This window comes from Melanerpes formicivorus, unplaced genomic scaffold, assembly GCF_026170545.1.
Source record: "Melanerpes formicivorus ecotype bairdi unplaced genomic scaffold, bMelFor1.0.p_v2 SCAF_6, whole genome shotgun sequence".
Taxonomy (NCBI): domain Eukaryota; kingdom Metazoa; phylum Chordata; class Aves; order Piciformes; family Picidae; genus Melanerpes; species Melanerpes formicivorus.
In genome coordinates this window covers 6,978,886-6,991,448 of record NW_027142358.1, presented here as the reverse complement: position 1 = coordinate 6,991,448, position 12,563 = coordinate 6,978,886, and the positions used below count along the sequence as shown (strand labels likewise).

Sequence of the window (12,563 nt, the reverse complement as noted above, 5' to 3'; positions counted from 1 at the left end):
GCCCAGGGCAGTCACTGTCCCTGGGAGCGTTCAAGCAGCATGTGGACCTGGCAGTTAGGGACATGGTATAGTGTCAGCCCTTCAGTGATGGGTTGAGAGTTGGACTGGATGATCTTTGAGGTCTCTTCCAACCAGACACACTCTGTGATTTAGGACTGTAGGTCTCCACACAGGCAATTGATCCAAATTAACCAACAGAGTGAATATTCACAGTTTCATCAGAATCACATCAAGCCTCAACTCTGCAAGCACCTGGCAGCAATTCCCCCTTTGCTTTGCACCAAAAAGCAGCCCCCCCAAAGCCACTAGGTCCCATTTCAAATCACAGTGACCTGTTGAAATACAGGGTGCTCAGGCATGTGGCAGAGTTACAACCACCTAACTGGAAATGAGAATGGGCATTACAGTATCTGGTAGAGCTTGGGGTAACAGAGCAAGAGGTGTTTGTACAGGAGAGCATGTAACGGAAGAACGATCAATAGCAGCAGCATTCAGATGAACTCCAGTCTGAGTAAGAAAAGCAGAGATACAGACAGCAATGACTGGATTTTATTTCTGTTTAATGTCCTCTTCAATGCTCAGTTACTCCATTATGGCACTATAAACAATCAGGATGACCCTAGCAATAACAATTGAAGCTCTTGATGTTTTATCGTCAGCCTGGAAACAACTTACATCTCCTTCCGCTCCCTAATAAAATTCTTGATATTCTTTATTTTTTTAGTGTTCTAATTGGCTGCTAGTGAGTTCCTCTTTCTGCACCACTTTGAAGAAAACTTGCTTAGGTCAGCAGACCGCATCGGGCAGATAAGTTTTTGCTAACCAATACACAAAGCGAATGTTTGAAGAAAGCCTTGTTTATTTGCCTTTTCAAAATTGTGACATTTCAGACCTCTCCTTGCAGCCAAAATGTCTGTGTGGCTTATTGTACAGAGAGACAACTATCTGCCTACCTAACATTCCTGCCATGGCTCCAAGTGAGGACGTTGTTTGCGTCTCACACAGCCAGAAACACAGCGTGGGATTACAGCATGCCCCTAAAGCTAGCTGCTGTGTTTTGCCTTGAAGGAAGCTGCATTTCACTATTGAGAGAGAGGTTGTCCTACATATGGGGACCCAGCTGTCCTCATGGGAGCAATGGAGAGGCCAATATCAGAATGCAGGGTCTGGTCCCTCTGCAGAGGCTCTGGTCCTGTTCATACTCTTGCCTCTACGCACCCAATAACACAGCCATGAAATCAGAGCAGAGCATTTGGAGTCACTGGATAAAATGCAGAAGATGAACTGCTAATGACTCAAGGTAAGCCACCAGACCCAGCACGGCCACTGGGAGGGTGAGCTGTCAGCATCCTCACACTTCTCCACTTCAGTTAATTATTTATGCACATGCTGAGCCACAAATCCCCATCCTGCTAATAACTCCCAAAAGCACCTTCCAGTAAGAAAAATGTGGGCCTTACATCTGTAGATGTCTTTTACTGCACAGTCATCCCTGCTATCCCAATAAAACAGAGTTCTTCCTCTGCTCCTCTGGGTACAACAGGAGCATTGCTGAACTACCAGCTGAGGACAGGATTCTGTTACCACCAGCAGGAAGTCCACCAGCGATGATGGGAGACCTCAAATGGCATTCAGGCAATCTGCCTCACTGAGTCACCAGTGCGGCACAAGGGTCAGCACTACCTATAAGTGATGTTCACATTTCTGTCAGTGGTGGGCACCTCACACTCCACTATTCTGCATCATGGACAGGTGCACGAGAAAGCAGCACTTAAAATATTACATTAGGAGGTGGTGCTCAGGTGCAAATGCCTCCCCAGGGTGAAAGACAATGGATAATTGGACTTGACAAGCAATTTATCGTAATGCTTTCATCTATGCGGAGTTAATTCAATACTTTCAATCCTATTTAGTGAAGCACTGGCACCCACATGTACTCTGCTGCCATCACTTGACCCACACTCAGCAGCAGATGTGACATGGTTGCTCAGTTAAATGACTCTGATTAACACTCTGGTTTAATTTAAGCCCGTGTTTATAGATCTCTAGTCCTCGCTGAAGCAGCACAAGACTGACAATTGGCTTGTGGCATTGGGTCTTGTTTGCTGTACTTCTCACAACTTCATGGGGCAAATTCCAGCTTTAAATCCCATGGTATGTTCAGCCTCACTGACCTCCTACTCATCTGGAAAATGACCTGACACCCCATTCAAGCACAGGCACTGCTTCTGGGATTTGAATTCTTGGGACAGAGCAGCCTCATAATGTCTGCAGTGCCTAAGAAGACTTGTTAGGAAACATTGCAAAAAATCGTAATGCAAGGGCTCTCAAAAACACCCAGCCACTTCCCACAGAGCCAGTCTTTCAGGGAAGGGTAAGCTCTTCTTTAAAGAAACATGAAATTGCAGTGGTGTTATTACCTGTACGCTTCTCTCCTTGTCCCTGGGCAGCCCCTTGGGTTTCCCCATGGGTGCTATCCTGTGTCACTGTCAACACCAGGCATTGCAGCACTGATGAAGTCATTACAAGTCAGCCTTTGTTCCTGTGCTTCCAGTCAAGGGCCAATGAGACACATGCAGGCTTAGGAAGGCCTGAAGTGCAGCTCTGTTGTGGACACAGTGGGATAAGTGGAGCTGGCAGAGACCTGCAGATTCCAGCTGTTTTGGACATGGGTGGTACCCATGAATCGGTCAAGCGTTACTCACTGAGCATTCACTTGATATCCTGCTGGAAGGGCCACATGGGGATAAGCAGAGAGGTTACCAAAGTAGTAATGGTAAGACCATTTGATGGATTATGCTAAGGACACATTACCATGCACAGTATCAAGCTGCAAACTCCAGGGCTATGTTAGAAGTTCAAGCTTCCACCAAAAATCTGGAAAGTGCAGGTCATCCCTTTATATGGATCAAATTTGCTGTTGAGCAAGAATTACTGCACATCAAGCCAGAGATTTCCCAAAATGCAAGGGTTTCCCAAAGTGTCTTAATCTCTCATCTGCTTTTCCAGTTCCCCTGGCAGACTTCAGAAGAGTTGTAAATAGAAGTAGCAATTCAGTACCAAATGGACATTTCCCTTGCTTTACTCAGGAGATGCCCAGGCAGCATCAAAACCCCCAAAAATGTCATAGAAAAGAAACACCTATCACCACTGGGAGTCTAAAAGAACCTTATGGCAGGCTGATCACACAGGGCCTTTTTCCCACCTTGCAGCTGGGAAACTGAGGCACAGACTGCCACAGCGGCAGACTGTGGAAATCCCAGGTGATGACCTTGGTTTCGGTAACTGTTTGCCTTGCACTGCAAGAGCTAAACAGCTATTGTAGAAGGCTGTCACTGCTCATGCAGTGGTGGCCCTGACAGGGATCTCTGTGAGGGAAAAGGGTTAAGGAAGGGAATTTTGTTACTTTCTTGTCGTATTTTCTCGTGGGGGGAGAAGCGTTGTGCTTCTGGGAGAGTTTTCCACTGGCGCTAGGCCCCATTGCACTTATCAATGGGACCTTTCAGGACTCACTCCCTGATTGAGACATCATTTCCTGTCCAACACACTAACCCCATTGATAACTCCATGCTTGATGGGAACTTTTCAAACCCTCCAGGAAAGGCCAGGAGACCCAGAAGAACATATATGTGAAAACAGAACTGATGCAAAAAGAAAAAGAGAGAGATAGAAAGTTTGGCCACAGTCTGCATGCCGACAACACATGTTTGTGACTTTGGAGCTGTGCAGCTTTAGCAGGTACATCAGACACAGAGAAGCCACTGGCATACCCCTTATAGAGGGGTAACTGGCAGGTCTGGCACTTCAGCCCTGTAAGAAGTAAGAGAGGCACAAGAGAAAGCTTAAGAACGTCCCTCTTTTGTCTCCAGTCACACAACAAACACAGAAGTCAGGACTGGCCATAGAAACGGTCCTGTTGTCCACCAGAAAAACCAGAAGGCTGTAACCAATACAGCTTGCAAAACGGGCTAGAGACTTCAGATGTTCACATACCAGAAATGACACATGAAGGGGAGCAATGATGAAACTAGGACTCTTCAAGATATCTCAGATCAGGTACACAAGGGAGGAACTCTGTTTCATAATTTATCATGGTAAAAATGCTCAATCTAGTTTCCCAGGACACAGCCCAGTCACCTGTGGACATCCTTAATACTACCTGTGAGGATATTCTTGACTTCACTTGATATTCTAACTACATCTCAGTTTCAAGCACAAGCTTCATCTCAAAACTGACATTTTCCCCTAACTTCAGGAGTCTGTCAAACCACAGCTTTTGTTTTCACCTCAGGCAGTTACAGCTTTGCTGTCTACAAAGCTACAATAATGCAAAAGTATCAATGGATCTGGATTACTGCAAAATAGAGCCAGAAAGCCCTCCCTCACCACACAGGCACCCTGCAACAACAGTACCAATATGAAGTAGTTGATGCCCACACTAAAACTTTGCAGTTTGGACTTTTCCCATTTCTTGGCTTCAGACTTCAGCCAGCATCTGAACATACAGACACAGAATACAGCAAAGGATCTGTACAAAACAGCAAGAGCCAGGACACTGGCTGGCTGGGTAGGTGGCTAGAAGGAAGGTCTGGAAGGTTTCCACTACCATCTCCATTACTGAAATTCTGTGGGAGTCTGTAAAAGCCCTGTTTTCAGCAGTTTGGGTAAGCAGTTTCTTGGGAACCAGAATGTAACTGCTCTTCTGGTTTAAGTGCTTCTGAAATATTTAAAATTAAACCCCTCTTCAATAGGAACCATTCATGACACTGTCAGCTTGAAGTGTCTTTGTGGTGCAAGTTATGCACTGTGAGCATGCCACCCACTTATCTTATACCCTACAAGGACAAAGTCTAAAAAGTTCCAAGACCATGACATGTAACAGACAAAGCCAGCACAAAGCCTTATTTAAAGGGGCACTATTACCCAGCTGGAAACAAAACTAGAAGTGTGAGTAGTAATAACATTTTAAGTTAGGTAAGACAGACTTACCTGCAGGTCGAAGAACTTGCTGTATCTCCGGTAGATGACTTGGGAAGTCAGGTCAGACCATGTTACATTGATGATATAGACCTGTTTAGGAAAAAGAAAACCCACATCAGTGTAGGCCATGAAGTATGGGATTCATCCAAAGGCTGAATAGTCAGCATAGGTTAATTCCACATCTTGCTGGCTGCTGCTGCTGCTCACAATGAAGCATATAGACCCAGGTGCAGGACTGGCCTAAATTAAAACCACTGCCCTGCTGCAGCTATTAGCAGAGATCTCAGAAGAGTACCCAGCGTTCTCCCATCTGTCCCTATCAACAGTGCTCACTGATTTTGCCCTTCCTGGGAGGGCTTTGAGTGATGGCACATTTTCCAGTCCATGGTAGCACACCTTGCCCTCTACCTCTGCCTGTCTGGAGGGTCCCAGGGCCTGCTGCAGGCATGCCTAAGAGAGCTGTTCAACCCCTGAAGGAACATCCTATCATGGACTATTCATCTCCACACCCATGCTTGCTCCAGGTTGTCCTCGTATAAGGAGATGTGACTGTGGCCCTTCCCAGGGAAGACATGACTCCAGTTCAACACAGAAATTCGAAGTGAACTTGCTTCCAGGGTGGTTGAGGGATTACAGCTGTGCAACACAGCTGCTTGTGCACACCCATTACATAAGCGACAACAGCTCCATCCCACAACACACAGCCCTTGCTGGGTCACATCATACCACTCAGCACCTCTGACACCAATCAGACTGAATCAAAGGTGATATAAAGCAGGTCAGTGAGAGTGACATTGTTTTCTTACATCAGTGGAAACAGCAACACAAGCCCAGAACAAGTCCAGGATTTTCCGTGTCCATCCCTAATCCACCCCTCAAAGCAACCATCTTACAGAATCACTGTTTTGCCAGAAGCTGTGATAAAAAAAGTATCCACACATGCATGCACACATACATGTATGTTTGTAACACAAATGTTTCATTTTGACCTCCAAAACATTTTCTATTTTTATTGAAGGCAAAAATGAGACAGATTCTGCTCTCTCATGCACTTGGCCTTCAGGCCAAATGCTAATCCTGCTACCTTGATGACAGATACACAAACAAGACTTCAGCAAACACAGGATGGAGCCATCAAGCCTGACCACAGAAGGTAACTGCAACACCAATGTAATGGAAATCTCAGCCAGGTCAGCTCCTGGGTCTTTAAAGCAATTTCCATGTTTCACATATGAAGTAAGATAAAGATCTAACTGAGGAAACAGGAAAGCATCCCTCCTCCTTCAGCCTCAGCACTGCAGCTGGAGCCCTCCCTTTTACTACAGACTCAGAAATGAAGATCTGGACCTCCAGCAATGGGGGGTGGATAAGCATCACTCTCTGCAGCCACTCCCCCAGGGCACTAGCTCATCTTCCTAAGTGCTGATGTAGAGCAATTGCTTTTGTGCTTTCAATCATAACAGGTATTGTAAGAAAAACCTGGGGGGATATTGAACAACAGGCTTAACAATGCTTTCCCAAGGACCACGGTGAGATTTTTTTCCTTCTTCTTTTGGGCTAGGAAACAGGGGTCATTTGCTGTCCTGGAAACCATGGAGGTCCTTCAGCCTCACTTTCCTCTCTGCTTTTTATGACCCCATTTGGTCTCTAAGGCAGTTTGCTCCCATTTGAGAACTGGACATGCTGAGCACAGGCTGTTAAGGAGATCTGGGGCCTTTTGGAGGGCACTGAGGGTAAGGACTAAGAGCCTGAATTTGACTCAGATATTGTATCAAACTTAACTGCTTCTCCCACCAGAGCAGAGACCAGGCTAGCACAGGAATGACTGCCCAAGGGTAAGAGCACAGTTCTCCACAAAACCAGGTTATTCCTCTGCTGCATCTTATGTTTCTCCTGGAAAACCAAGCCAACCAACCTCCCTCCTGCATTAGCCCACATAAACAAGGGTGACACCAGCACTATCCTGCTTCATGGAAGGGAGATAAAACTGCCTAGCATGAAGACTTCAGGTCCCCCTTAAAGATCTTACCCACACAGACAAGCTAGAGGAGTCAGAGCCTGGGAAGGAAGCTGCTGTTGCCAACTTTCAGGCCAGCCACCCTAGACTGAAGAGTATTTTTCCATGTGTTTGTTGCAATAAAAAAAAAAACAACAACTTTGTAGCTTCACTCTGAGCTAATTCACAACACAAATATTTCTACTCTTTCTCTATCCAACAGCTACTTTCAGATGGAAAACCCATTCGATTAAAAACAGATCATGACAGATGGGAGCTGACTAGGATCCAAAAGCAACTTCAGATACTAGCATTCTGGCCTCCAGTTCTCACAAAGGGGACAAGAGAGGGATGGGCCAAACATATTGTACATGCAAATAAAGACTCTATTTTTTCCTTAAATTATGTATCTTTTCTCCAGAAGCTAAAAACAAAACACATATGCCACTGATATCCTGTCTTTTTTTAATTTCATGGCATTTCAGGCCATGCTTACTCTTCAGAACTCAAAAACTCCATGTCCCTATATTTTTCAGTAGCATGCGAGTCTGCTTGATTGAGATCTAGTCCTGACAGAAGTTAATAGTCTAGCATTGGTCAGTGGTACAGTGAGTGGCACAACACCTGATCACATGGAAGGTGACGAAGTTGAGTGCAAAGGGATATTAAGGGCAAGAAGTTGTATATAGAATAGAGTAGAATAGAATAGAAGAATAGAATAGAATAGAATAGAATAGAATAGAATAGAATAGAATAGAATAGAATAGAATAGAATAGAATAGAATAGAATAGAATAGAATAGAATAGAGTAGAATAGAGTAGAGTAGAATAGAATAGAATGAGAATGAGAATGAGAATGAGAATGAGAATGAGAATGAGAATGAGAATGAGAATGAGAATGGAACTGAATTAACCAGGTTGGAAAAGACCTTTGAGATTATCAAGTTCAACCTATCACCCAACACCATCTAATCAAGTAAACCATGGCATCAAGAACCCCATCCAGTCTCTTTTTAAACACCTCCAGTGATGGTGATTCCACCACCTCCCTGGGCAGCCCATTCCAATGGCAAATCACTCTTTCTATGAAGAATTTCTTCCTAATATCCAGCCTAAACCTCCTCTGGTGCAGCTTGAGACTGTGTCCTCTTGTTCTGGTGCTGCTTGCCTGGGAGAAGAGACCGACCCCCACTTGGCTACAAACTCCTTTCAGGTAGTTGTAGACAGCAAGAAGGTCTCCCCTGAGCCTCCTCTTCTCCAGGCTAAGCAACCCCAGCTCCCTCAGCCTCTCCTCACAGGGCTTGTGCTCCAAACCCCTCCCCAGCTTTGTTGCCCTTCTTTGGACATGTTCCAGCAACTCAACATCTTTCCTAACCTGAGGGGCCCAGAACTAGACACAGTACTCAAGGTGTGGCCTAACCAGTGCTGAGTACAGGGGCAGAATGACCTCCCTGCTCCTGCTGGCACATTATTCCTGATACAGGCCAGGATGTCATTTGCCTCCTTGGCCACCTGGGCACACTGCTGGCTCGTGTTCAGCCTATATGTTTGGTGCAGGGAGCAGGCACAGGAGCAGGACCCCACTGCACAGCACAGATACAGCCTCAGCTCTGAAATTCAGGCTCTGTGGGAGCGAAGCTGCCACTGACTTCAGTCAAGCCAGGATTTTGCTGCACCGTTAAAGCAGCAATTAAATGTTTCTGAGCCTTAGATCTCTTCAAGCTCAGCAAGGCAGGCAGCATAATGAAGCAGGCAGCATGCAGATGCACTGACTTCTACTTCATGGGAAGATCATAGCAGGAGCAAGAAAAGCCTTTAATCATAACCTGGATATCTCCGAAGCAGAAAAAGATTGGGCTCAAAATCTTGGTAGGACACAGGTGCAAAATCTGAAATGAAATGACTATTGATTTTCCTGGCTTATTTGCATGAATCTAATTGCCTCTCAAAAGCTACCATTTAAAATCATGGGGAATAACTGTTTGAAAAAGATCTGTAAAATGCCAAACTTTAAAACCAAGGTCTAAAAGCAAGATCTGCCTTAGTTAGACCCATAATATTTTCATGAGCAGCTAAAATTACATCAGCTTACCTCATTTTTTTATTCCCCCCCTCCCCTCAAATCTTGAAAGAGGTCACTGTGAAAGCAATCAACAATATCCCAGGGGAGAATAAGAAAAGCAGTCCTGGGGGAGCCCACGGTCATGCAAATGCAATGGGATAAGGAGGCAGCAGGAAATATCAGATAAATAGGGAGAGCTGTCCCACGCTCAAACACTCAGCAGGCTCAGCATCGCTCTTATGAGCTTCCTGCAGAGCCAAGGCCAGGCTTGATGTGGCATCTAACTGCCATGCAAGCCACTGCTCCAACACAGAGCTGGTCCTGCCCACAGGAGAGTCCCAGGTGCTCAGCACACTGCCTTTTGCTAAAAGCAAATGAAAATAAAAGCATCTTCCATGTCTTGGTGCAAGCTCTTCCACCTAAGTACCTGCTGTTTTCCTGCAGTCCATACATGCAAAATCCTAAACTTCAATTGTAATTGCAAATTACAGTTTACTACAATATTACTTAATTACTTAAGGTAAAAACATCTGCCATGTTTATGACCTTAAAGGAATCAAAACACAGTTTCTATTCAAATGCTTCACTTCAAAAATCCTTAATAAGAGAAAAAAAAAGTCCTTTACAATACACAGTAATGGAAATACAAATTACAAACAACTCACTGCACATGTTTAAATAAATCCTTCTTCAAAGAAACAAGAAGCAAGCCTGTACAAACTGGAGAATATTAATCAGGAAGGGAGCTTGATAAGCAGCTCTTAATATTCATGCTGCATGAAAGAACGTGCAGGACGTCAGGGGGGATTTTATCAGCTGCTTATTAGTGTTTCATTCTAATTCTGGGAAATTTCCATTTTACCCACCCCAGTGCAGAAAATTTATTGCAAACTGAAGTTACTGCTCTCTCTTTACTGTCTACATCAAGCCACGAGGAGAGATGACTTCCTAATACAAAAAGCATTCACTCAAATGCCATTGGGCATGACTTTATCACCAAATGTCTTGTTTTCAATGGAAAATATCCAGTTCCAGCTGGCACAAACCCCAGAGGTAAAGCATTCAGGTTATTCTCATGTGACTGATTTTTCAATTGGCTTTTTAGAGGCTAATGTTTTGTTTTCTACAGCCAGATGAGCTGGAGTGGAAGATAAATGCATGAAATGAACAGTCTGATAAGACTAGATAAGAACATCCACAAATACATGAGCTATTGGCAAGGACAAGATTGAAAAGCAGAGACTAGCAATATCCCTGCACACATAAGAGAGGGTGCTGTTAACCTTCAATAAATAATTACAGTAAATATCAGCTTTTAAGGAGGTTTTATGAATGCAAAAAAACAATCCCATGGTGTAATTTGTATGCGGATACCATCACCACAGTCCCTTTTATCCTGGAGAATGGCAGCTTCTTCAAAGTCTCATATTAAACTCACGAGTGAGTTGGAAAGGACACTGGTTTTTCCCCTTACTCAGATACTATCACTGCCTGTGAGCTGGAAACTTTCCACCAGCACAGCTCAGCATACAAACACTCCTTGGTCCACTTCCGTGCAAAGTCAACCCCACTTCCGTGCAAAGTCAGCCCAACTCCTGCAAGAAGCGCAGCAACCTCAGCAGGTTCTTTTGGCTGGTGGAGTTTACATTAAAACAGCTCAAACCAGCAGCAGCCCTCTTCAAAGTCCACACACATCTATGCCCTGAGTTGCCAGTGTGGGCAATGTACTGACTTAGTTTGCATAGCCATTTTAATGTCACAGATATTCTAACAAGCACAGATCAGTGTTGGCCCAAAATCAGGTTTGGAGTAGTAACATGCTAAAGACAGCACTTTCAGTAGCCACATGGGCAAAGCAGCAAAGCTGCTTGTCTTCCAGAAGCAACGTGGTTGACTTCAGATACCTTCTAGCACTCCACAAGACACTGGCACAAGTAGCCAGGGCTTCCCCAGGGCAAGGGCCCCCAAATTCCTGCCCTATACAGAAGCCAGCATGGTAGCAGGGAGAGTAAAATGCCACAGGAATAAGCATGGAGAATGCAAGCCCTCCTCCTGCACACATCACCTGTGCCTTCACTTGGCTTGGATCACACTTGACTCTGGAACAGAGAGTGCAGTGTGGGCTCCTCGCCCAGTTCATCAGCATCCAAAAGACCCTGAAAAGCACCACAACATCTGGGAAATTCCTGCAGAGATGAAGTCAGACCCTCAGCCCCAAGCCCATTGGAAGTCCATCATCAGTGCCATTCAATGATGTCACCTTTCAACACGACAGTCTCCAAGGGACCACAGCTTGGCTGAGACAGGACCAAAGAAGAGCTATTTTCCACCCCAGCCCAGAGCTGTTCTTGCTCGAGAAATTTGAAGCCTGAGCTGAGAAGCAGAGATGAGACTCAGAAGAAATATGAAACCCAATCATCGCCAAACAGGAAAGCTTCTCACAGGGTGGCTGCTGCCATGGGCAGGGTGCCTTAAAGCAGTCCCAAACATGGGGGCCAACGCAGGCTGTATGCAGGTGCAGGGCATCTGGCTTTTTCATGAAGCAGATGTGGTTTCACAGACATCCCTCGAACTGGCTCATGTTTCCATTACCAACGGGGAAAATGTAACTGAGAAAAATCCAAAACAACCCCCAAGTCTCGTGGACAAATGTTCACGTAGCAAAGCTTTAAAGCCAAATCGGAGTTGCAGTATGCTGGGAGGGAACAAATTGGACACCCGCAGTGTCCACCAGTTCTCATGTGAGAACCACCACCATACAGGCAATTTAAGCAGGACACAGCAATTCCAGCTCACATCACAATTTGCAAGGTAATTTATAGTCTAATCAAACATACAAAGAGAGGGGGAAAACTAACAAAAATCACCATACAAGAAAAACAAACAAACAAAAACCAACTAACAACCAAACAAAAAACCCCACCCCAAAAAAAAAAAACAAAAAACCCAAACAAACACCAAACCCAACTAACAACAAAAACAAATCACAGAAGAGTTAGAAGAGTTTTCCTTCCTTCACAGTTTTTTCTTTTGTGGAGCCGATTTAAGCTCCGAACAACAATGCAGAAGGATTACTGCTGCTACTCTTTTTAGCCCTATCACATCAAATCTGGTCTGTGCACAAGAAAATAAACTAATTTTTAGCTCTGGATCCAGCCATGCTCTGAGACTCCTTTCTAGTTTAGGAAACACCCCTACTACTGCATCCTATTTGGGCACAGACCTTCCTGGTGAAGAGCTAACCAGGATGAAATACACTTCTCTTTGCCAAATCCTGGTCCTTAAACACATTAGAATAGCAAACAGCTGCCTCAAGCCAGGCAGCAGAAGCCCCTGGGAACACAGGAAGAGGAGCTCATTTGAGTATGGAGGCTGGAGGCACCTGGCTATATATTTTTGCTGGTTTCCTAGCTGCAGGGGTATGGACCAGACAAGTAAGAGGGTTGTGACTGAATGATGAATCCAGCTCATCGTGTTTACACAGGCAGAGCCTCACATATTTTTCTCATTGATGAGGTTTCAAAG

The 12,563-nt window shown here is 44.9% G+C and overlaps 1 protein-coding gene across 3 annotated transcripts in view; it reads right to left on the bottom strand.

Moving 5' to 3' along the window:
• SH3PXD2A (SH3 and PX domains 2A) overlaps positions 1–12,563 on the bottom strand; it is a 271,897-nt gene that overhangs the window by 221,244 nt on the left and 38,090 nt on the right. For all 3 annotated transcript variants that reach the window (XM_068139450.1, XM_068139448.1, XM_068139449.1), the window contains exon 2: positions 4,990–5,070. In XM_068139450.1, the coding sequence (XP_067995551.1) occupies positions 4,990–5,070 (81 nt within the window). The remainder of the gene's footprint in view (positions 1–4,989; positions 5,071–12,563) is intronic.